The 26,619-nt window shown below is 38.7% G+C and overlaps 1 protein-coding gene across 2 annotated transcripts in view; it reads left to right on the forward strand.

Annotated features, from left to right (window-relative positions):
• The window catches only part of CHCHD3 (coiled-coil-helix-coiled-coil-helix domain containing 3), a 150,577-nt gene that overhangs the window by 83,050 nt on the left and 40,908 nt on the right, over positions 1-26,619 (forward strand). For both annotated transcript variants that reach the window (XM_062580340.1, XM_062580348.1), the window contains exon 5: positions 11,018-11,101. In XM_062580340.1, coding sequence (XP_062436324.1) covers positions 11,018-11,101 — 84 coding nt within the window. The remainder of the gene's footprint in view (positions 1-11,017; positions 11,102-26,619) is intronic.

The raw sequence follows: 26,619 nt of genomic DNA on the forward strand, positions 1-26,619 counted from the left end.
CCCTTCTACTTAAACGAAGCACTTCTAGTCTTTTTAGGTATCTCCAGCTTCTTACTTTTCGGAGGCTTTTGTGTGTAGTGAGCAGAAATATGGGAAGATGTGTCTTTAGTCCATTTTAAACAACATGTTCTCTGTGTGCTGCTGTGTTCCCCTTCCTCTCTAATATTTTAATATTTTTTTTGTTCTTATTTGGCTATTGATACACACAGGGCATATTTTTATTGGCTTGCCAAAAAAATGGCCATATTGGCTTCCCTGGTTTGATCTTTTTGGCCACTTCTATCTAGTAATTTTCATTGAAGCTGATGATTGCTTGATGTTCAGTTTGGTTTTTATATATATATATATATATATATATATATATATATATATATATATATGAAATATTGAATCATTTTTGAAAATCTCATTAGTCATTAGTTTTATGTTTGGTCATTCATATTTTGAGAAAGATTTGTAGGTAAATGAAGAACCACGTTTTTAGAACGGCCGGTCGGTGTCCTATTATATTAATCTCGTAAGTGGTTTTTTGAGCAAATTTACATAGCAATGAAGTAAGAATAAGGAATATGAATATTAACATTAGACTCTCTTTTAAATACATTGCCTGATTTCCATTAATTCTTGGTATGTATAAGTGTTTAGTAGCTCAGTCCCAAATTACTAGCACTCTTAGACATACACCATCCAAACTGGACAAGACTACTATTTTTTTAACTCTGTTCATTTGTTCCTTTTTCTTGCTCTTACAGGTCAGTTGCTCACTGACAAATTTTCACAATTTTAAGTTAAAATGGTGTCTTAATAAATTTTTCCCTGCATGATCTGTGCAAAAATCAAATGTTTGTCTTCCTTCCTGTCTTGTACTAGCTCTCTGCTTTTCCATTGATTTTTATGTGTTCCTATATATTTTCTGTGTTAAGAATATTATTTATTTCTGTTAGAATAGTGCAGACGCCAGCGGAGCTTGAAGTATAATTATGTTAAACATTGCACAGCTGAGTAGTGAGTTCCAGGCTCTGCCTTAGAGCTTGCAGTCAAATGACAAGAGAAATAAGTTTTCAGTGAGTGAAAAGTTGGATGCACAAATTCAATGACACATGTTTAGGATTATGCAAAAGGAAGGTGCTCACCAATAATCAATACGTAAATCAATCCCTGCTCGTTTCAGAGGTCCTCTGCCTATGACACTAGCTCTCCGTTGTGGGCGTATTTCAGAATGCATTGCGGAAACTTTAAAGACCGTTCTGAAAGGGCAGGATTGTTACTTGCTAATCAAAGAAACGTGAAATCTTGCTATTTCCCGCTGCACACCTCCCATCTGCTGTTCCCCCGTGCTCCCCGAGGCTTTCTTCTCTAGCTTTGCTGGATGTTAGTTTATATTTAATAATTTAAGCAGATGTAGTGACTTTTCTTATCACATACTGTTTTAAGGCTTAGTTAAATACTTAGGCATCTGATGAAAAGAGCTTCGTAATAGTTCTAGTGCTTATTTAGGTTTAGTTTTAAAAATGCTGCAAAGAAAAAGCAGAACAGCTAAAAAGCAATGAAGCATTCAGTGGGGTGACTTTTGTATAACTTCAATATACATGGCATGCCAGTTAGTGATAGGTATTTTTCTTACCGTGTCAATCTCTTATATATCTGGATAGGAAACAGTCTTTTGAGAAAGCTGTAGCATTCCTAAACTGACCAAAGTAATATTCCCTTGGTTATATTGGGGTTAAATACGTAAATAATTCTATCTTCCACTGTTGTAGATTAATTAATTCACATTCTATACCTGAAATATCAGTCTGTTGCTGAGTAACAGTGTCTGCCTTAAATTATTTGCTGTTTGCAGCTCTTATTTTTTTTTCCCCTTTAATCAAACTGTTTTGAGATAATAGCAAACAATATGGCTGAATTATATCAATGAGAGCCAATGAGTCTGGATAATTACTGAAGAGAAGAATCCAATTTAGTAAGATCTAATCTCAAAAATAAACAAACAAACAAACAAAAAAAAAAAACTCAGTTAACCAATTACCTGAAAGATGTTTTAAGGAGTGTCTTCTTGAATATCCAAAATCAAAGGTACTGCTTATATCATGGTTTGCAGATTAAGAAACAGCTGATGTAGCTGCAATGATTCACTTCTGTGTCTTAGACAGGAATCAGTAACTTGAAAAACTAAGAAGAAATAAATGTGACGTTTATTTTGTATTCCAAAGATCATCTCTCTTTTTTTTTTTTTTTTGTCTTCACTGGAAATTGGTTACCAGGATAACAGATCCAGGAGCCAGTTCCGACAGTGTAACTTCAGTTTTGAAAGAAATGGCAATGATTCATGTATAGTTTAAATTATTTGATCCAGTAGGTAAGATATTTGTAGATGGGAAGTAAGTGGAAAACATGCAGTCACTGACGCTTCTAGACCTCTATTAGAGGTTTGAGTCACTTTGCTGTAGGATTTCAGATGAGAATGACTTTGAAGTGTGCTTCAAAGAGATGTTGAGTTTTCATTGCTTCTGTTAGTGCAGTGTCTATATGAGAATTGTTTCAATGTTTACGTTCATTTTTCTGAACCTTCAATTAAAAAAGTAAAAGAAATAAACTATTTTTTCAAATTTGATATTTAGCGTAGTAGTGTTGGGGAAAAGTGCCCAATTCCTGAAATAAGAATAAAAGTTCTGTGACAGACAACTTAGAAGATTTTAAAATTGTATCTAGTCTGAATAGTCAGGTACTAGGTAATGGAGATAACGAGCTGCTTCTGACTTGTTTTTCAACTTCACTGGTGAGAGAGAATACCTTGTGGAAGGTGCCTGATGTTTTCTCTTCTTATACAGGATATATTGTTTTACAGTACATCAAATATTGGCTCCCAGTGCGTAATAATATTATTCGTTTGTTCTTTCCATAGTTCATTTCATCCAAGGATTTCAAACGGCTTCTGTAAGAGCATTATTAGATCAATTTTGAACACAGTAAAAGAGGATACACGTATTATGACTTACTAGAATATTGGTATGATAATAAAGCTGAGAGTAGAACATAGTCAATCTGTTTTCTAGTCTATTGAGAATACAGTTTTGCACCTGACCCCAACACTGAGATGAGTTAAAGATAGTTTGGCAGTTGTTCTTCCTGAATTTTACAGCACTGTAGTTCTCTTACTCCGTTCTTATATAGAGAAATCCAATTTGGCACATGAAGAGGACTTTATGACTGCTTCTTTAAGACTAGTGGAAAATTGTACATATTGACATGTGCCTGAAACCTCAGCAGTTGTCTGAGAAGGTTATAGACATTACTGGAATTGCTACAAACACCTGGCAATAGCACGGATAGTTTGATCTTTTTGGACTGTGTTAGTTGCATGGAAAACTTAGACTTGCTTTACAAACATAGACTTGCTTTACATCTCCCCTTCGAGGTCATTGATAAAGGGGACACGTCTCAGTACAGACCTCTGGGGTACCACACTTGTTACCAGCCTCCAGGTAGCGTACAACCCATCAGCCATGACTCTCGGACCCTGATCATCCAACCGGTATTTTTACCTGACTAGTTGTCCAGCCATCCACATTGTAATGTCTTGAATGCAAGAAAATTATGGGAGACAGTGTTGAAAGCCTTCCTCGAGTCAAGGTAAGGGACACACAGTTGTTTTCCTTCATCCACAAAGTGAGTCATTTCGTCTTAGGAAATGGTCAGGTTGGTCAGGCATAATTTATGCTTAGTAAATGCCATGATTTATGCTTAGTAAATGCACGCTGCCAGCTGCCGGTCACTTTGTTCTCCTTCCTGTGCCCAGAAATGTGTCCTAAGAAAACTTACTTCCTGATTTTCCTGGAGACTGAATTTAGGGAAAATGACCTGCTGGTTCTTAGATGGTCCATTTGGGCTTTTCAGAAGATGAGTACTGTGTTTTCCTTTCTTCACTCATCAAGAACCTCCCTGATGATCATGAATCTTCTAATAGAATGTGAAGTGATCTCGCTATGACATTGGCTTGGTCTCTTGGCACATTCACATACAGCCCATTTGTAGCACACACCAGAAACTGGCATGTGCTGCATTTTCTCAGGAATTACAAACTCAGTTCTCATCCACTGCTGTACTCATTCTCCTCCTTGACCCCTACCTCTACACACAGGTGTGGGAGACCTAGCAGATGAAGACTGAGGTTTAAAAAAAAAAAGTGGTATAGATTATGCAGTCTCCATGCTTGGAAGGAGACTGGATAAAGCCCTGAGGAGGACATCACAATTGGAGAAAGCCCTGAGGAACCAGTTGACCCTGCTTTGAGCAGGAGCTTGTATTACATAACCTTCTGATGTCCCTTCCAACCTGAAATATCTTGTGATCCCATTGGGTACCTCAGCTATGTCAATCTGTGCTCCCTGAATCATCCACCTCATTCAGCATTTGTCCCACAGAGTCCTTTTTCAGCCTTTTACTTCTAGTATAGCAATAGGAGCTCTTCTTATTGGGACAAGAGCAGTGGAAAACTGATCTAGTTGGATAGGAACATACCTCTGAATTTCGGTTGCATACTCCTGTGGCTTACATTAGAAATTGGAATCTAACTTTTTTCTTTTTTTTGACACAATCTACCTTTTTTCCTTTGCCCTGTAACTAGATTTAGAAAATAAAGCCTAATGTCATGTGTTGTGTATAGAATAAATCCTAACTTGTTCATAAATTCAATTTTTTAATTTTCTCTATTAGCCTCCTCCAAATGCATTCTGTTCTATCTACACTACTCATTCCTTTAGGACTTCATTATTTTTAGAAAATGCACTGTAGCGTATTTACTGGTAATTACAAAATCTTGTTTTAATTACAGTTGTCAAAGAGTATACTTTATGATGCATTATTATTGCTGCTGTTTCTAATTCACAACTATTCTCCACCTTTGCAACTTGAAAACTGGAAATTAACATTGGGTTTTTTCTTTTTTGTAAATGATGTGTTTGGATCAGTTTTTGTGGTTAGGAATGTTTTTGTGGGTAGTGGTAACTTCAGAAAGAAATGATTTTGGGGAAGGAAAAGAAGCATATGTTCCTAATTATATTCATAAGTTAGTTATGTTATTCACTGAATATGATATATATGCGTGTTGAAATAGAAGAAGGTAAAATTCAAAAGTGTTGTAATCCTACATGCATGATGTGTGAATATTGAGAATCGTTTTCATTGGGACTTTCTGCAGTGAATGAAGACAGTAGTGTTTCTGGCCATGATAATGCATGTGAGTAGCTGACGCTTTTCATCCTAGACTTTGCCAACATGGGAAAGTCAGTGTATAGGGCTAAACTTGGATGAATGCAGGTCACTGTAAAAGTATTTCTGTTTCGAGTTACTGAGTGGGCATCGGGTTTGAATAGGCTATTTCACATCTTGACAGCCATAGTTCGTACTGCGTGTGGCATCTGTATGAGCCCACCCTAGTTTTATGCACTAACGTGCTCATCTAGCAAACCTCAAAGGATAAAAGAAACAGAAAATCCTTGTCAGCTTAATGGTGAACGTTAATTTTTTGAATGGCCTTTGAGATCTGCTTTCTTGCAGTCCTAGCGCATCACGTTCAGCCTAACTTGTCAGCAATTTTTCAGCTAGATCTTCATGCTTCTGGACCTCCTGAAGGCCAATCTGCTGCAACTGCTTTTGTTTGCCTATTTATGGATTAACCTTTTCTTCAAAGTACTGGGGCCTGCCTGAAGGCCTGTAGACATTTTATGTGACCTTTCCCTGCATTCAGTGGCAAGAAAGCCCTCCTCCCTGTGGTTAGCATTTTAACGGGCAAATCCCCTTAGTCTTGCAAACGCCTTCTGACAGACTCCTGGAGCCGATGGGTGGTCTCACTCACAGCCTTGGAAAAGCCACTCGGTAGACTTGGTCGTTTGGGAGTCCACCCCTCACTTCCCTGGGACCTTTTGGGGCGGTGGCAAGGAACCGTTGTGATGTGGTTTGGAAAGACCTAGACAAAGTACCCGGTCCCCTTGTGATTCATAACAGGGCTTCCTAAATGTAACGCAAACCTGGACTCTGTATTTTAGAGCAGATGATTTGCCTCTGGGAGAAAAATGTGAACTAGAAAGATCTTAGGGAAGTTCTTTTCTAATCTCAGTGGATGTTAATGAATTTGGAGCCCCTCATCGAGGGGCAGTTGGAAACATGGGATTTCAGAGTGTTTCAAGAGCTAATTCTGAGATCTGCCTATAAATCACTAAACTCTCCTAAACTAAATGGTCATGGTTTATGTGCTGCAGCTCCTTAAGCATGCAGAGCAAATTTCTCTTCAGCAAAAACCCTTGAACTATTGTGACAGTGGCTGGTGTGGAGTGATGCACAGTCAGTCTTTTGGTAGGCATCCGTTTTTCCTATGATTAAAATTCATATCAGTGCTATGTAAAATCCAGTGGCGACTCTTGAAATAGAAACCGAGGTTGGCCTTTAAATCTTCCTCCAACTTTCTAGGGATTCTGAAGGTTGTGTTTAATATCAGATGTCACTTTTTTGTTTTTTAATTTGAGCTTGACTTGGGAAGATAGGCTACTTTTCAAAGGTGACCTTCTGAAGCTGCTTTCTAAATAACACCCAAGCAAATGCTTTGCTTATTAGAGTTACTTTGTGAAGAAGCAGTGAACCTGTTAGAATATCTCATTTACAACTAAAGTGCAGCATTCAGCTGATTGAATACACGGCTACTGTTAATTATTTTGTTACGGCTAATTGATATTCACTGGGATCATGTTGCTGTGGCCCCATAAATACAATATTACCTTACAAGTTTATATTTCAGCAGTGAATTCTCTTCTCTTGGCATGTTTATATTCTTTCCTCTATAAATATTGCTGATATTTTTAAAAAACTTTTTGCTATGACTGCATTATTTTACAAATGCCAGTGGTATTAGCCGTATTGATGAAACTTATTTTACTGAATTACTTACTGGCCTTCCAAAGCTTGCAGTTATGATCGCAATATAGGGAACCAAACCTTTAGTTTAATGGATTATCCAGTATTCTTACAATTTAATATTTCTACTTCATCAGGGGGTATGAAGGCTCCCATAGATTCAGGGCAAAGAGCATGTGAATGTAACTCCATCTCCGTGTGTAGTGAAATCCTGCTGTTTCGTTGCTAATTGTCTTGGGAGGGAAAAATACAAAACAATAAACATCCTAGGGCAAAACTTAGATTTAGATAGATATCCCTGGAACAGAAACGGTTTGCATTCCCCCACTTATGTGTCTCTTGTATATGTAGATTCAGTGATCAGATACTACTAAACACATGCATCTCTCTATTTTGGACAGTATTTGATTGGCAAGCACAACAGAGATGAAAAGAATTTCAACTCGGAGGCACGTGCAGGTTTCCTGGAAGATTTTGCCAATTTATTTGTTTTCTATGGGCCACTTCACTGGGACAGTCTCAGAATAAATTTTATCTATATGAGACACAATCCAGATTAGTAGATGCAAATCTTGCAAGTGTTTTTTTTTTCCTCATAGAATTTTCATTCTGTACCTACCTGCATTTAAATTTTTCCATAAATGTCAATGTTTCATGGCACTCTAATTCTGTTTATTCTGTAATTTCATTTATCTCTATTTCTGCTGTTGATCCACATAATAGGGTGATACTGAGGGTATAGCTTGCAGATGTAACATCTTAAATATAGAGAAGAAGTAACTGAAACATACTTTGCTACCAAGAATACTTGATAATTCTGTAAAAATCAAGGTTCTAGAGGTTTTGAAGTTACTTTTTGTAATAATATTTTTTGTTCGAGTACTTCATTATAGAGATGTTTACGCAATATAGTGGGTGATCTATAACTTTTTAATTAAGCATTTTGTTCTTCTGTGTTCTGTATTTCTTTCCTTTATGAAAGATTTTGAGTAATTTGTAATGTCTTATAAAGTTATTTATTTATTTATACTTAGAGAAGTTTTCTAGGAAAATTGTTATTTTCCTGGACATCAGTCGTTGAGACTTTATCTTGACTGAGCTGCATTTCCTTTAAAGTCTGCAGATACTTCTGCAGCTAACACTAAAGTCAGCTTTAACTCACCTGTTGAGTTTTAATTCCAAAGTTCAAATGTCTGCATGGTTTTTTTTTTTTGTGTAGACCAGGTATGTAGGTGTCCATGCCAAAAAAAAACAATCATAGCAACAGCGCTCTTTGAACATTATAGCGTGGTTAATGTGGATGGAGCCAGTGTGAAGTAAATTTTGTTATGAATGGGCCTTAAATTGCTCAGTACAGTAAGGACTACCAAGCAGAATATCAGCAATTGTGTTAAAAATAGTAGCCATCTCACATGAATAAATCATAATTTGTGTTTATAAGTGGTACAGAAATTAGGCAGAAGAGCTGCAGGCTTTCCCACAAATTGGAAATACAGCTGTGTAGCGTAGTGCAGTCTTCAACTACACTGTGAAGGAATCGTGTTCAACGTGTGAGATGTTTTTAGCGTCCTTATGCAAGAGGTTTGGAGAGGGATTTTTGGATTTAACCTAGTAGGACTTGTCTGCTTCATAAAATGGTCTGAGGCAGTTCTGAAGCTTGCTTCTCATTCTTCTGCTCCTCATCTTTATTGAGGAGGAGAGAGATTGGATAATTTTCTGCTCTTTCTTCACTTGGGTGAGGTGCAGAGAATTGATTCTCCTTGAGCAGCTGGGTGAGGAGGACCAAAGGGTTTGTGACCTGGTGCCTTTTTGTTGCCCTCCATCGTTATTGTATCAAGTTTGACCTTTGGAGCTTTTGCACCCTGAAGCTTCCTGCTGCTATGAAACTTCAGAAAGGTGGAAGAGCAAATTCCATTACGACGGTTTTGCACACTTTTTGGTTATATCTTACTGTCTTTCCAAAGTCAGTTTTCTTGCTTGGTTTCAAGTCGTCGATACGATCCTGTGAGACACTACTCAATTCCAAGAACTGAAAGTTAAAAAATTACTGTGAGCGCAATGGAACATTAATTTTACATTTTATTTTGCCACTGACCTACTTGAACAGAAGGAGTGTTCTTGAGTTTGCAAATATTTTGGGATCATGAGGGTTATTAACGTGCGTAGAATGATTGCATAGGGTGAACTAAGATAATAACATATAGCATTTTTATTAGATATTTGAAAGGGAATGATCTGGGGAAGCACAACCTGCAGTCAATGCTCAGTTGTTTATATAGCCAGGGCAAGAGGCAGGTTTGAGGGATGGCACAGGGATTATCTGGAAAAAGCAAAACCAAGGTCAATAAAAAGCATGATAATTAGGTTGTAGGATATTTGGTGTAATCAGCTTTGGAAAAACATGTAGTCGGTTCTCTATAGAGAATAAAGGCTGATTTAAATGATGGTGGACAGGCCAGTAGCAAGTGCTCTACAGCACTGCGCTGCACTGATGATAGGGTGGTTGGGAGAGAGCCAGGGTTTGGTTCATCCAAGTAGAATTAAAATTTGACTGTATGCTTTTTGGTTGAGGAGAGATATTTTTGTTGAAGTTGCACGAAAAGAGAATCTTCTGTGTAGTTTTCTGCATTGTTCTAGATTACAGATGTGCCCAACATGCATATATTTCTTTATTCTTTATATTCACTGTTTGATGATGAATTTGACTTGTTTTTTTGATTTTTGCATGCTTCAGGAGATAGAACAAAAGGTAAGTAGTTAAGCAAGGAATAACTGAGAAAGCAAAGCTTTTATTTGATTGTTTGACTAATCTTGATGGAGAGAATTAAGCCCTCTATCCCTACAAGCATAGTACAACAGGTGGTGTAAATAAGTTTTTGCATGGATCTCTATGAGTGTGACTTGGAAATTTCATCATTAGTAGTAAGAAGGTAACTATAGTTTTCCATCTCACATAGTACTGCTAAAAAGGGAACTTTTTACGGCAGGCTTTGTGGTATTCAGTACTAGGTAAAAATAATATGTTAGAGATAAATGACTAATTCTGTCTGCACTAAATGATACTTGATTATTGTTCACTAAAGTATTTTTGAATTATGAGCCTGGAATGTGATCTTCTATGTGTGAAATTCTCCTTAGCTCTTTTAGAAAGTATTTGTCACCTCCTTTGAAGGACTTGTAATTTTGTAGGTGTTTTGTGTGCATGTGTGCACTTATAATGTATTTTATAGTTCTTATTGAGTGCTGTAAATACTGCATATTAGTACATACTCCAGATGAAAAGCAATAGCATGTCAATGTGCTTGGCAATGCTGAAAGCAGGGTATCTTAAATTGATACTGAAGTCTTAACAGTATTGAAAAGATGAATGTCCGGTAGCTTAAAATAATGTGGAAGCGGCTTGATCAACATGATTGATTCTGTAGTAAAAATGTTTCAGCTGACTTAATTGATACTTCAGCCATTCGAGGAGTTTCCACTAATTAAAAAGGACAGCAGAATTTTGCATGTACTATTTAAGTCTGTTTTGTAAATACCGTGAGCATTTGATTCTTTCCAAATATTCAAGTGTTTAGAATTAAGCCTCTGCTAAATGCGTCCCTGAAGTGGGGTTTCAGTCAAACAGCTCGTTTGAAAAAATTCTTTTTACTGCTGTAAATACAAATGTATGGATGCAAGTTTGACTATTTTGACCTTAAAATGCCCAATTAGTAACAATCTAGGAAAAAAGTAAAATAATCAGGCTCTGCAGACTTTTTATTTTGTACCTTGAGGAAGTTTCCGAAGTTCAGAAGCGATCTGCAAAGTTAATCCAAAAATTTCGTTTCATCATGGTATGCTTGGTTCCGTCTTTGTGATGTTTCCAAATGCATTTGGATAAAATATGGCACAGCTGTTAAGAAGGGGGGGGGGGAAGTACAATAAGCAGTTTCTTTATATTTTCAATGCAGCAATCATCATCTTATTAATGTACTGTTTGGCAAAAGCTAATAGACTGCAGTTCTCAATGGCTGTATACTACTTAGTGGTACAATTTATAGTACATGTTTTGCTTTGCAAGTGATGCTCTTTTTTTGATCTGGTTTTATCTTTCGGTTTCTTTTTTTAGGCCAAGCAGCTGGAAGAGAAAGACAGAGAACTGAAGAAACATGATGCTTACTACAAAGAGCAGCTGGCTCGACTGGAAGAAAGGGTAGGCTTTCCTTCCCTTTTAGTGACGAATTCTCCATTCATTTCTGCTCCTGACTTTCTGGTTGTGCTTTATTGTCAGACAAGATGACTTCTCTAGGGACAATAAAAATCAAAGTTGCGGATATGGGTTTTCTTTGGTATTAACTACAACTGTTTTTGTCAAATATTGACAATGTTGAAAATTTTGTTTTCTTAGCAGTCAACTAATTTATCGTGTTTGCAGTGACGTTTCACGGTAATTGCATTCAGAGAGTTGATTCTAACAAGAGGTCATATTTATAGCAGTACAGATGAAGGACCAATGCAAGTGAATGAGTATCAGCAAGTAGTCTTAAGCTTACATATGAAGTATGAAGTACACGCCGAATTTCGGCTTCCCTTGCTGTCCAGTTACCTTCGTTTGGCAGAGTTAGTCCTTCCAAAGCCATCCAGCTGTACATGGAAAAGCTTATTATTAATGTATGCTGTTAATGACATGTTTAGAATGCACTTCTGTGTCTTTTCTCACAGTAGACTTGAAACTAAACTGTATGGAAGTTTGGTAAGCTATGTAAAATGCTTACAATGTATTTAACAAGAAATATTTTAAAATACTGTTTCTATTCTTATTCATTTCAGCATGTTATTTTATAGGATGTAATTTTCTAGATGATTACAATTGTCATTTTTTTCTTACATCCCAGGTTTGATGTAACATTCAATCTGAATGCATTTGCCTCCTCCTACTCTTCTTTCTAAGACTCCCTATTGTTGATTAATTTGGATTTTTTTTGTTAGCTTTGAAAACTGTGTTAATATGATGTATGTTCTTTTATGCAACTAAGCAGGATAGAAGGAAGCAAAACCCTTTTTTTTGTGGATTAGGAAGGAGAGCATGTTGCATGAATTACCGGTGTGTATAATTGATCTTAATGAGTATTTTACACAGAGGGCATATGAGATACTGTCTTGGTGTTCTCACCCACCTTTTTGAAGATGACATTAATGTTATTGGCAATGAAAAGTAGTTTGAAGGGATGAGAATCATTAAAATAATGATTCTCAAACTACATATTATTTAAACAATTAAAAATGAAGACCTTCCCCTTCCCCCCTACCCGCACACAGAATACTCTCCTTATTTTCAAATAACTGGATAGCGTTAGATGAGAAAGCATCTGTAGTATATCAGCCAGTATATCAGTATATCAGGGTTAATTCTTACTGCGCATCTCTATGTGTGCCCTTAGTTGTTGGTCTTCCTTTTCAGTGTTATAGTGCAAATCGTGTTGGAATAAATCACGACAAAGAATGTATATTAAAAAAAAGTGAAAGTTTTTTTTTTCTTAACTTTTCTGAGGTGCAATGCAGCAAACTAAATTTCATTCTTTAGCTGTTTTTAATGTTAAAGCAGGTAGCTAAAGCCAGTAGCAGGTGAAGGTACTACAGAGTGAAGACATCGGTACGAAATCTTGTTTTAACGTGCCTGTGAATGTATCACTGCTGTGCACACCTGAAATAATAAGCTAAAAGGAACTGTAGCATTGTTTTCATGTAAGAGTATTACTAAGCTGTTGTCCCTCAAGGGGTGCAAAACAGATGATCTCTGCTATCTCTTGCCTTCGCTTCCTGGAGCTGAGTTCTCCAGGATTACAGCAGAAGTTCTGACTTGACTGTCTTATTGCATGGAAAATGTTCACCCTGTCTTTCGGAGCTCAGGTTTTCTTGTGATAATATGGCTAGTTTTTTCATTCAGGCTTCTTATTGGTAAGCTAAGGAACCAAATTAGCTTTGGCAAATTGTGAGCAGATTGGTTTTCAAAGTAAACATGCACATCTGCCATACAGAAGGAAGAGTTGCTAAGTTCTGAAGCAAGGTGAACTCTGTGCTCCAGATCTGGCTTTGAACGTGCTCAGAGACGTGGAGATTGTAGAACCAAAGCCTACAAAAGCCCTGGGGTCGGGTATCGTGGCATCCAGGCTTTTGCATCTGCAGTCTCTGTTAAGGCCATTTGTAAGTCTCAGTACTGGCTGAGCTGGAAATAGATTTTTAAGGACTGGGAAGGACTAACATTTTGGAAGTTACAGGACTCTTTAATAGGCTACTTATTTGTTCCAAAACTCGTTGTGATTTCAGTGACAACTGGAACACAACGTGAGAGCATGTGCCGAATGGCAGAGAAAGGGCAAGGATGGAAGGTAAGGCAGGAAGGAGCAAGTGGGGCTTGGTGAAGTACCATCAGGATGAAGAAATGTGAGATATTAGTCTGTCACCTGTGACAAAATGCTAATTAGATTCTTGGATCATTCTTGCATCAAATAATCTCACTTTAAAAATAGTTGGGTTGCTCGTACGTGGTATTTCTGTCTGTTGCATCACTGAGTGTCAGAGCTCATCTCTGTGATTAATTGGCTTTTTGATTACTTAGCTTCTTTTCAATTAGAAGCTTCATATTTGTGTTCTTCAAGGCTGCTGAAACAACAATGCAGACATTGATAATAAAGGGAGACGACAACACAACAGATTAGTGTCAGTGCAGTGTGCTCCTTAACGGGGAAAATTATTATACATATTCACTGCCAGACGAAGTCTGTCGATTATAAAATATTTCAGCGAATGAGTGAAGATGCTCAACCTTTTCAGGGGATTAATACAGGACAAAATAACTGCACCAGTGACAGCTGTAATACTAAAACATAAACAGTTCTATTCTCGAGGGCAATATCTATTCATAAATTTGGTTTTATGTGCTAAAAACCTTTTGCTACTTTCCAAAAAAGCAGTGATTCCCCTACCAGCTGCCAGTGTTTCTAGGTCAAAGATAGCACACAAGCGATGAGTTATTACGTACTCCACAGCAGCCAAGCAAAATGAGATGTTTCAACAAAGGAGTTAAAGAATAACCTTCTGGTACAGTATATCTGGTTAGGATATCAAGCTGTTATTTAGGAGTTCCCTATGTTAGACTTTGAGGGGAATTCATCAGCATTAAAAGGGCATTTTCTGCTCCTGGGTTCCCAAAGATTTATGAACAATGTTTCCTACATTTGCTCTGAGAGAACAGACCTTTTTAGGTCTGGCTAATACATAGCCGTAGGAGATGAAGGTAGGAGTTTTGAAGTGATCTATTGATGTTGTTTTTTCGATTCTTTTTCATTTTTTTTATTTTTAATTACCACTAACTGGCATTACTTTTTAAATTGAAGCAACTGATAAAATAGATGCTGTAGTGCAGGGGCAGTGTTTTTCATTGTCTGCTTATACATTAACGATGATTCTTGATAACAGCAAGAAAAAATAGAAAGATAGTAGTGTTTGAATTGCTGATGTATGTGTACCCTACATAATATTAATTATTTACTATATATAATTGGCATTTGTAGTATTCTAGGTGGTATGATTTTTCTTTTAAAATAGTGAAGCAAGCAAAAGGAAAACCACCTGAAATCTCAGACAAATTGTACAACTTTCTACGTCGAAGAGCAATGCTATGGCCTCCTTTTCTAACCATCTCCCATGTTTGTGTGTACACGCACATGCATACATACATTTCTGTCCTTTTGCATTTGTATTTGTTGTATTCAGCTTCTCCATGCCCGTCATCTTCTAATTATGCCACTTGTTTAAATATAACTTCCAAGTCCCAGTGGCTATAGATCTCTTAACCACCTTTACATCCTAAATGTACGTGTCACTGGTATGCAGGTTCTAATCACACCTCCACAGCTGTATTAATCTTGGCTCCAGAGCAGCTCACACCCTGTCATTCCCTCACCTAGTTACTGTTGGTTTTGCTTAAAAATATTTTTAATGTGTAGAAAATACTGCTGGATCATAGAATCAGAATCAGTAAGGTTGGAAGGGACCTTTGGAGATCATCTAGTCCAACCTGCCTGCTCAGCAGGGTCACCGACAGCATGTTACACAGCGTTGCATCCAGGCAGGCCTTGAAGATCTCCAGAGAAGGAGACTCCACAGCCTCTCTGGGCAACCTACTCCAGTGCTCCGTCACTCTCACAGGGAAGAAATTCCCCCTCACGGTCAGTCGGAACTTCCTGTGCTTCATTTTGTGCCCATTGCCTCTTGTCCTGTTACATGGGACAACTGGAAAGAGTTTGTCCCCTTGACACTCTCCCTTCAGGTACTTGTACACATTGATAAGAACCCCCTCAGTATTCTCTTCCCAAGGCTAAAAAGGCTCAGCTCTTGCAGCCTTTCAGAGGGCTGGAGCACCTCCCCTACGAGGATCGTCTTTGTAGCCCTACGCTGGACTCTCTCCAGTAGCTCCATGTCTGTGTTGGACTGGGGAACCCAGAACTGGACACAGGACTCGAGATGAGGCCTCCCCAGGGCTGAGCAGAGGGGCAGGATCACCTCCCTCCACCTGCTGGCAGCACTCTTCCTAATGCACCCCAGGAGACCATTGGCCTTCTCGGCCACAAGGGCACATTTCTGGCTCACGGTCAACTTGTCGTCCACCAGCACTCCCAGGTCTTTCTCTGCAGAGCTGCTCTCCAGTAGGTCAGCCCCCAGCTTCTACTGGCGCCTAGGGTTATTTCTCCCTAGGTGCAGGACTCTGCCCTTGCCCTTGTTGAACCTCAGGAGGTTCCTCTCTGCCCAGCTCTCCAGCCTGTCCAGGTCTCTCTGAATGGCAGCACAGCCCTCAGGTGTGTCAGCCACTCCTCCCAGCTTGGGATCCTCAGCAAACTTGCTGAGGAGGCACTCTGTCCCCTCATCCACGTCATTGATGAAGAAATTGAACAGGATGGGACCCAGTACTGAGCCCTGGGGGACACTACTAGCCACAGGCCTCCAACTGGACTTCACACCACCGATGACAACCCTCTTCCTCTCTTCCTCCTGCCTGTGGTTGAGGTGGTATCATGATGAGGTGTGTCTCTGCATGTTTCCATAGGGAGGGAGTGATGCAACTCTCTGTAGTTCAGATTTTCTGCAGCAAACCTGACTATTTCGTGTTGTGCTGCTTCGTGTGACCATTATATATCATTATGAAAATCATGCTCCTAGCTCTAGAAGCAGAAGGGAATCAATTTTAATAGACTGCTGTACAGTGCAACTATGTAGTTTATCTGTGTGAACAAGCAAGATGTGTATCCCAGTGTTAATCAGGGTGGTTCTCATTCCAGATGATCGTCTATGCTTGTGAGTGTCTTAGAACTGCTGTCAGTAGGGGATGGATAGTATGTGCATGAATATGCTTCCAGTGTAAGATGCTAAAACTAAAATAGATTGTTAGCCTTTAGAGGTTACAGTGTATGTTAGATGCTCTCGTGGTCTAGAAGTCAACAAAGTCACTGCCCAAGATGGTTCTTCAGGTGCAGATTCTGTGACTTCTGTGCTGACTTTAGTGGACTTTGTGCACTGGGAGGGCGACTTCTGCATTGTACAGAGCTTACTGCCAGATCAGAGCCTGTGAATACAGACATAAGTTCTCTAAATATGATCCTCTTATCTGCATCCATTTTTTTGATGACTTAAATTTTGAGGAAGGATTTGCAAATCTTGGGTTCGGCACTTAATTTGAGGATTCTACTTACCATGTAGGCTGTCAAGGAGCATTAACCTTAAGGTAAGATGAGCACATAGAGCACAAAGCTGTGAGCTGATGGCATATACTATAGCAGGTGTTAAATAGTATTATCCATCCTGCTTGCTACAGTAAATAGGATTTCACTATTATGATGTGTCAGGATTTTCAGAGAAATCAAATTTGCTAGACACTAAACTGCCATCCTTGCTGCTGAGCAGCTTTATTCTGGGATCTTGCGTTCATACTAATCCTGTTGGTAGGAAATGCTTATACCAATTGTGCAGGGAAATTATAATTTAATGATCTCTTCCTTTTCTTTATTCAGGGCTTAAAATGGACCACTGTGCTTGGCAGTGATAGCCTCAGTGCTCTGAAAAGGAGATAATATGCAGTTCAGTTTTACAGCCAAGTATTGGCTTTTTTGTACGTGTTTATAATGAACATAAGTGCTACAATGCAAACAATGCAACTTCCACATTTCTTTAGAATGCTTCAGAATATTGTTTACTTTTTCAAAGTCTCAGCAACTAAATAATTAGAATCTGTTTACTATGTTTTCTTGTAAACTGTAGTTTGCAAGATGTAGATAACAGAGGGGGACTATTATAAAGCAATATAAGAACTACAAACACTTTTATTTCCTACAGTGCATCTTAGAGGCTTAAGCATTTTTCATTTCTGTTTGTTTTAAGTTATCAGTCTGTTTATTTTCTTTGATCTTGCATGACTGTATCAGCAAGAATTTCATAACCAGAAGATGATTCTGCTCCCACCTCTTGTGTTTAGACATGTGTATTTGGTAGAGTAAACATGTTTTGCCTTTGCACATTTGTGCTGCTTCGTTCCTGCCGTTCAAAATCAAACAGCAGTGAGATAAGTGCAGCGTTTCAAGACTTCAGGCTGGATCCAGTTAGGTAGAAAACGGTTTTGGTCGATGATACCAGGTACCGTGCGTTTATGTGAGGCCCTAGGAGAGCTCGGCAAATGTTCTCCTGTTCTTCCTGTGAAGAAATGTCGTTGCCTCTAGCACAGAGCCGATGGACTTGCTGAGTTGCACTTGCTCAATTAAGAGCAGAGCGTACTTTATTGAACACGATGCTGGTACGTTCTTCCAAATTGTCCATTGGAAAATACAAAATACTGCTCAAATACATTTTTATTACAAAGATAATGCACAAGGGTGGTCGTAATCACTGTGTATTGTGTTTGCGTTTACGTCTTTCTTACCATAGATGAGCGAAAGGATCTTTCAGTAGCAGGTTTGATGCATGCTCTAATTCTCTTTCTCTGAGAACAGGTTTCATAAAATAATCCCTCATACCACTCCTGACGTGGAGAGTTTCTCTAGCTTATTTAGAGACTGCTTATCGTGGCAGTCTCTAAATATCCATAATTTAAAAGAAAAAAAATTCTCCCCCTCTCTTTTGTGAGATGTCATTATTTTTCCTGTGTATATATGTATACAACTCTTTCTCTATATAGAGATCTGAATATCTACATATAGATATCTATATAAAGAGGTATATATAAGTAGGAAGTTAGCATTTATTTGTAGAACTATGCTAATAGGAGTGTCAGATATTTTTCAATACATTTTCAGATCTATTTTTTTATTTTGAATTTGTTCATGTAAAGTGAATGGAAATAAGAAAATTGACCAAATTACTCGGTGTTTTACTTGCGATTAAAGTAACTTCGCAGGCAGTATTTGCTGCAAGAAGTAACCCTGACTGTGGCTGGCGGAGTTTAAGATATGCTGCGCGGATGAGATAAAAGTAGGAGTTCGTCCTGTTTTCCCAATGCTTTGTATTTCCATACTGCTCATAAAACCCACCCTTTTCACTACTGACCCGAGCGTAATGTTTTTGTCCATTTAGCATAATAAAGCTGTCACCCCAGCCCGCGATCTCGCTTTGCGTTGCCAATGTTTCTCGCCTCAAATTTCATTGTATTTTGGGGACGGAGCTTTTATTGAGCCCTCCTTGCCTGGCGGGTTGAGATTAGGAAACCTGCCTGCCGGTTGCGATATCTGAAACCTCAACCTGATTGACGAAGGCGGACGAAGCTGCAGCCTTCTGGCTGGCGCGCCGCGTTAACGCCCTGCCTCCGTATCCAGCAGTCATTATTCTAAATAACTGTTTTTGAGCCTTTTTTTTTTTTTGCTGCTTATTATCCTCTATTTCCATTTTCTGCTTAAGTAGCTAATATGCATATTAGTCATTAGTTAATATGAATATGTACCCAAGACTTGTATATATACATGTTTTTTTCCCCCTGAAACCACTAAAAATACCTGGTGTTTGTTCAGAGACATTTTTACCGTTCAAAATCCCTCTTTGCGTCCCATCTTTCATTGTTACAGATCCGATCAATAGCGATGCCACAATGCTGCTTAATAACAAAATAAGGAGTTGTTGTTCCACGCTGCATAGTAGCTATTGATCTTCCTCTAAATGTTTGCTTATAGATTATTTTTTTCCATTCTGCGTTTGTCTTTATGTGAATGGAGAGAAACAGAAGCGCGATAACCATTACTCCAGGCTCTTTTGCTTATGCAGTAGCACGCTTGGTCTTCACTTCCAGCGTTTAGTCAGTAGTATTTCATATAGGTTGTTTGTGATCCTTTTTCTAGTTCTCTGCTATGTGCAAAACCATGGGTTGAGATGCTTTTTTTCCTTTTTTTTTCTTTTTTTTTTCTTTTTTAATTCGTTCGATTTGGAGCAAAACTGGGTAATTCTGTGTTTTCTTTCTGTGTAAATTTGCATGAAACCTAGGACTAATGATATAGTGGATAGAAAGTAATAACATAGACACATCCCTGCTGCTGAGATTCTATGTAATCTTTCAGGATTTTTCAAATACCCATTTTCTTACGGAACGTTTGGGATTTTTTTTTTTTTTTCATTTTATCTCCATCAGTTTATTTCTCTAACCCATCATTAAGTTAGTAACTTTTTTCCTGAGTAGCTTCCGGTTCAATCCATTTTACTCCTTTCACTGCCTACAACTGACTTTGATATTTCACCCGTAGGCTCAGCCGTCCGTATAGAGGGTCGCCAGCCTTTCCTCTGCCGTGATTTCTCTTCATAGGCGTCCTCAAGCCTCCGCTCTCCCCGCTGCATTTCACATTGTGCTTTTTCCATTCCTCAACCTTTTAGGTCCTTGCTGTTTGAGTCACAGCGATTGTGTTTTCATTTAAAATTTCAGCTGTGCTTTTCTCCATCCTGTTTTTGAGGAGCAAGGAGAAGCATCATGATATATATATGTACATATACATACATATATATATATATATATATATATATATATTTGTAACAGGCACTGTCGAATAAAACGGAGAAAATCTGATCTGAATGTTGAAAGAAGGTGTTTACTGTGTTTCATAGGCTATGGCAAAATGTTTTAACATATGTGTGGTTAATCAGTAGACAGCTTTTGTTTTCCTCCTCCAACCGCCTCTCCTTTACAGAAAATGAAGTTCTGGTACCAAAACTGCTCTCAGTTAACAGCGCTCAGTGAGATAGGTTGCTTGGATTTCTTTGTCAAGGTGCTGTGCTAAGGAAACACTTCAATTTTAAATTGAAACGTGACCGGTAACATACTGAATTTTATGATTCCTCCCCTCCAGGCTTTACTAGCTGTGTAGTACTAGGAGTAACTCAACAGGAATAATACTTTCATCTCTTTCACTTTCCTGGGAGTCTGATAGAATTATTTTCCCTGAAACATCTTTATCTTTTTAATATATTTCGTACTCTCTTTTGATAGACCAGTAATTTTATTTTGCTCTTTTGGGGCAAGCTGAACAAGGGAGGTGAGGAAGAATACAGACCAGTCCCTTTTATTTTATTTTTTTTGCTTATTTTCTACTCCCTGTCCTTTACATGCTTGCTTTTAAAAACAAGAAGTGACTAGTGTAAATATGCCTTCCACTTAAACAAGCATCAGTGGCGCTTTTATGTGCGTTAAAATGTTGTGCTCTGAGGACGCTTCCTTACTAAAACACCCACTTTTCCCCCTAAACTGCGTTCAGTAATTCTTCTCGTTATAAAGCGCTAATATTTACGTGAAAGGTTGCGACGCTGTTTTGTTAAGCCTCGTAAACCGGAAGGCTGAAATGGCAGATACAGACTTGATTTTTCAGTGCTTTCGCTCCGAGCGAGGTCTTAATTTTCCGGCCCGTTGGAAACGCTCGAGCCCCGTAACGGAGAGCTGGGCGAGCGGATCCCCGGGAAGCGCTGCGGCTCCGTCCTGTTCGCCAGCGCCGTCAACGCGGGAGCTGCCGGACGGCAGACGACGGGGAGAAGGACCTGGGCGGGGGGAACCGATGGATCCGATGTGGGCCGACAAACAGTTTCTTAATAATTAATTTCTCTGTCCTGCCGGGAAGGAGCGCCGTCAGAGGGCCCTCCACGTCGCGCTTGCGTCTTAGCGCCGCCGAACAATAAAATACTGAAAAACAAACAGAGGGGGGAAAAAAAAAAGAATAAAAAATAAGCGGTGGTTCAGACACGGTCTTTTTCGTCCGCGCGGCCGAGGAGGAGTCTTGAGCCCTCAACGGGGAGCGGGCGCGGGGGCGAGGATGCGGCGCTGCCGGCGCGCCGTGCCGGGGACGTTTGGCAACTCTGGCGTGGGTGCCGAGGCTCTGAAACGCGTTCTCGCGGGCGTGCGTGTTTCTGGGCCTCCAGAGGCTTTGCCTTTAGAAACGCGGGGAGCCTCTCCTGCCGCTTCTGAGATCTTCATTTATTTTCCCCTCCTCGTGTCGCAGAGTGTAACCGTGTACCTTGCAGTGGGCTATAATCACGTAGGATTATGTATTTATGCGCGCTAAAACACAAGAACGTAGCCGCGGTAATTACGAAGTAAATTCAGATGAACCACGGCAGAGGAGTTAACATATGTCTAATTCTCAGTTTGACATGTATGTCAAAAATTTTTGAAAACGTTCTTGCCTTAAACACTTCAACGTTCTCCATCTTCCATCTCTGCTGCTAATGTAATGCAGCTAGAGGTCCTTCCCATAACAATTTTTTTTTTTTTTTTTTTGCTTCCTGTCTATACATTTCTCAAACACAAACACAAAGCACAGAGGAGAGATTCGTTGTCCCCTAACAGCCTATAGCAATAATACGGGGTATTTCTGGTGTTTGAAACCATATGTATTTTAAAAAGCATTGCAGATGCTTGTTGCTACATGCCAGCTCAAGTGCCTGCTAGCGCCAAGCTTGCCAGTGATTTCTGTAGTTAATCCTCACTAGCCTACAGTTTTTAGAAGTAAAGCGTAGTAGTGTTTGGCAGTAGTCAGCTTGGTATAAACTGTAAGCGCTAATTCCTGCGGGTTACAAAATGCAGGTTCCTTGCATTTTGACCTGGGGTATACAAAGCCTCGCTAGCTGAATAAATGGCAATTTTGTCTGTGCCTAAGGAGTAGAAGTTTGCACCAAAAAAATCTGCTTAATGATCCTATTTCCCCCTACAGGGGAAGAAGGGATGCAGCTCGTCAAAATACCGTATGAGAGTGAGTTCCCTGGTAAATTCTGTAAAAGCAGACATTGCACAATTTGTTGTCTAGGAAAATAAGCAACTTAAAATATGCAATTTTCGATCTGTTATAATCAGCAAAACATCTAGAAATTTGAAGGCATGATTATAATTTCTTTTTTAACTCTTTTTCCTTGGTTAACTTGTCCAATGGACTTTTTAAGTGAGCTTCCAGGTTGTGCTTTTGAACGTATGTCGTTCTTAAGATACCACATTTTTATTTTTCATATTGGGCGTTGCATGTGTATTACTATTTATTATGCAGAGATAGGGAAACAGCAGTTCCTGAAGTGTGGGCTGCAGACTTCTAGATTGTAGTGATTGATATGTTATGAGGCATTTTTCAGCAAACCCTATTTTGTGGCATTTGCAGTCATGCAAGTAGCTCTCTACTTGAGAGCTAGCATGCCTTACATCTGAGAGACTCACCTTAGTATTACGTGCTATATGTATTCATGCCTTCTGTTATTAGAACAGTAAATACAGAGATTTTCACTCCTTATCTTTTCTTCTTGAGGTTCTTTTGCTTTATATTATAAATTCTTCAGCCAGAACCAGCCACTCTGAGTACTTTACTGACAGCAAAGTGTCTTCAACGTCCTCTAGATGTTTTAAAATGCGCAGAGTGTTGGGAATGTGAGAATCTGGCTGCTGGGCAAGCGTTAGTATTTCAGTAGGCCTTCAACTGCATGAATTAAAATATTACTCTGTATAAACAAGACAAATGATTGGATAATAGTGCAGGTTGGACTTCCTTTTGTTAGAAAATATGGAGAGAGTTTTTTAGAAAAATTCTTCAAGAGCATAAAACATCCTTTCTTTAATTCAGAAAACTTAGCTGATTTTTCTTTTCAATGGTTGCTATGAATTGACAAGAGATTTCAGATGCTTATAAAAATAGAAGAACTTCTCTAAGAAATGAAAAATCCTTACTGCACCTGTACTTTCGTATTAGAAAATCCAAGTGTAAAATACTATATGTTTTTGTACTGTGTGCATTTTTTTTTTTGGTACTGACAACTACCTCACTAGTCAGATAAGAAGACAGAACAAGAAGCTTTCAGGCACATAAACCTATTTTCAGATGTCTCTAAGCTTACTGATATTATTTGACTTTTCTTCTGGTTTGAGTTTTAAGAAACAGTACCAAGAGAAGGATGGAATAAAGTGGAAAGCTTCATTTGCAGGTAGCATAAATGCAATTCTTGGTGGTGTGATCCATGGGATATAGGTCTCATACAAACAAGGTGTCATCTGCTGTGGTATTCAAGAGTCAACTGGACAAGGTCCTCGCAAACTGATCTAGCTGGACCTGGTTTGAGCAGATGGTTGGAATAGATGGCCTCTGAAGGTGCCTCCTACATTATTCTATGTTTTGGCATTATAAAATGAAGCTTGCCAATTCAGAAAACTTTCTTGCCATTTTTTACTCCTCATAGCAATCTGGAGATTGAATAAATAATTGTGGTAATAGGCACATCATAGCGAAGAGTTACTATAGTGTTCAGCAAGTTTACCATTATGTTGATCCTGCAAGGCATTGCCAGGTCTCGTAATCACAAAATGAAAGTTTTCTTGTAGTAGGTTTAAGATAGCTGACCAAATCAAAGTTATGAGAGTTTTTGTTGCGTAGCTTTGTATCTTGGAGGGAAAAAGAACAGAAAACATAACTATATCAAGTACCCTCTAAATGCTCCCATGCATTATACAAATATTATGTATTACTTAGAGTAAACTGCAAAAATCAAAATTTGCAGATACTTATATTTATCAGGAAACTTTGTTAATTGATAAAGACTTTGAATTTTCCTAGCTAGACCTTTTACTCATAATGGATGAAGGAGAATTATGAATAATTGTAGTTGGACAGTTGGTATTTTGGAAAGAACTACCTTCAGGTTGTGCCTCTGCTTTGCTGATAAGTATTCAGGAAACTTGGTTTAAGCATCTAGCTTTAGGCAGGTGAGATGTGACGAATCCCATCCCAAAAGACAAATACTGTGGACTATTGCAAGGGTAGAAGGAATCACAGGTAGAAGGAATGTTTGTAATAACATCAGTGACACGTAGAGCCAAATTTAGGGGTCCTCTCGTTTGAGATAGCAAAACTGGGATGCGTTCTCTTGGTTTCTCTCCCAAGGAACCAAGGATAAATGTTTGGCTTTCCCCTCTCCCTCGTTTTCCCAAATAAATGTATGCTGTGGGTTGAGACTATGTGTATAATGCAGATTACGTTTTTGAGAAGTGGCTAAAAAATCTGTGCAGACTAATGAAGAAAAGGTGTCTGTGAAAGGCTATGGATATCTAAAGAAGTACAGACAGTGCAGCACAAATGATCACTTTGAATGGTAAGGGAAAACAAAGACACCAATGGGAGAATGTACTTAGGAAAGATAGTACAGATGCTAAGTATCTGCCAGAAGATTGAAAGACATAATAACAGTTAAGGCTCAAAAGATGCACTGAACGCTGCGGGGGGGGGGGGAGAATTGAAATGGATAGTGAGACTTAACAAAACCTGCAAAGAATGCAGAAAAAGAAGCCCAGTAAATAGAGGGAATCATCTTTGGAGGGCATGAAACATAGCTATAAATTAACTGTGAATGTTTTTGTCAGAGCTGTACATTTGAATTATTTAGCCTAGTGTGTCTTTCGGCTGTAGGAATTTTGCGGCGTCTTGCCGTATCACTTGAGAGCAATAGAGCCGTGTTTGTAGGCTCTGAAGCAGTGTATTTAGTGCTAATGGTTACACCAATGGCTTACTGAAAAACTTAATTGCTTTTTTATTACAGGACCTGGATTTTTTTTTATTTTAATAGGTTTTTAAACGAGAAGCCCACCTTCTTTAGTTTTGGCACTGTATCTCTCAGCAGAGTATTTCCGTCCAAGTTCCAAAGAGATGGAACTACTGGAATACTCTGTTGCAAGAACATTGTAAAATGCTCATTAGCTTGATTTAAACATGCTTATAGCTTGTTTCCTTTCTTACTTCTCTAAGTAGCAGCATAGTTGTCAATTTAGACTGAAGAGTATCAAAAGTAGTTTTCTTGGATTCTGATACTTAGCAGTCATTTAAGGCAAATACATATGTTATTTTTCACCATTTTTTTATATTCACATTCTTGTTATACCAATTTTCTGTTGTACCAATTCTTATTTTCTTTTTGTACATTCTTACTGTACCAATTTCTTACTGTACCAATATTCTTATTATACCAGTCCTGATGTTTGCAGACTGTTCCCACATGATGTTCAGAGCAGCTGCAAGAGATTATCCTTGAAGTACTTTGTTTTTATTATCTATAGAATCATGTTATTGATATTTAGTTCTCTACTGTTGTGCTTAGCTCTTGTTTTACAGCATCAGCTGTCAGTCGGCTGATATTCTGTGATTGAAAGGCTTCCTGCCGTGTTACCTCGTGGGTGGTTTGATGTGGCTCTTGAACTTTACACACTGAAATGATGGTCTGGCTGGCATTAAGCTCCTCTTCACTGACAGGCTGAGTCTCACATCATCAAAATGTTTTCATCTGACAGTGATGCAAACAGTCAGATACCACCATTTGGAAGACCTGTGCCAGCAAGAGCTAGCGAGATTTCTTGGTCTGACCTGACAGAGATACTGAAGTCACCCTGAGTAATAACCTCCTCCTGTTTGGACACTGCAGCTTGTAATTCCTCAGTGTGAAGGTTTTAGTAGTATTGGTCAAAACTGTCCTTGTGTCTTGGTGCAGTGTCATGTCAGCAGTGCCGAGACAGTTGCTCAAGAAAGCTAGCACAACCTGGTATCAGTTCATAAAAACAAAGATAGAACTTCTTATAGCTGTGTTATAGAGACAGGAGTAAGCATCTGAGATGACATTGTTGCTAAGGCTCTTGGGTTGTGAGAGACGGAATATTTTAGAATTGCTTTTAAGAACTTTATTCCTGATCTCTTGATGATTGGCGTGTGAGTGTTATTTGTGGCAGCTTTGTGCTTTTCAGAAAATGGTAATCTTGCACTCATTATGCCCTTAGGCAAGCAATCTAGCTGAGCAGTGATAGTGGTAGATCTAATAAATTAGACTAAACTTGCCTACTTATCCTTTATTTGAAAGAAGATGTAGACAATCCCTGATTCTTTCTGTTGGGTTTCTGCCACAAGATGAATTTCACATGAAGCTGCAGTGCAGATTGCATAGCTAGCAGTCAGTAACAGGCTTTCCTTCTGATACCAGGCATAACACTGGCTGTAAGGACATGTGTGTGTATATATGTATGTATATATGTACACATACATATGTACATATATACATGAACACATACACATATGTATATACACATATACATGAACATATATATGTATGTGTACATACATACATATATATACACATATATATGTTCACAGAATCATAAAGTTGTTTGGATCAGAAGAGGCCTTGGGAGCTCCGATGTCGTGCTTCAAGCAG

Source organism: Rhea pennata, chromosome 1 (assembly GCF_028389875.1).
Source record: "Rhea pennata isolate bPtePen1 chromosome 1, bPtePen1.pri, whole genome shotgun sequence".
NCBI lineage: Eukaryota > Metazoa > Chordata > Aves > Rheiformes > Rheidae > Rhea > Rhea pennata.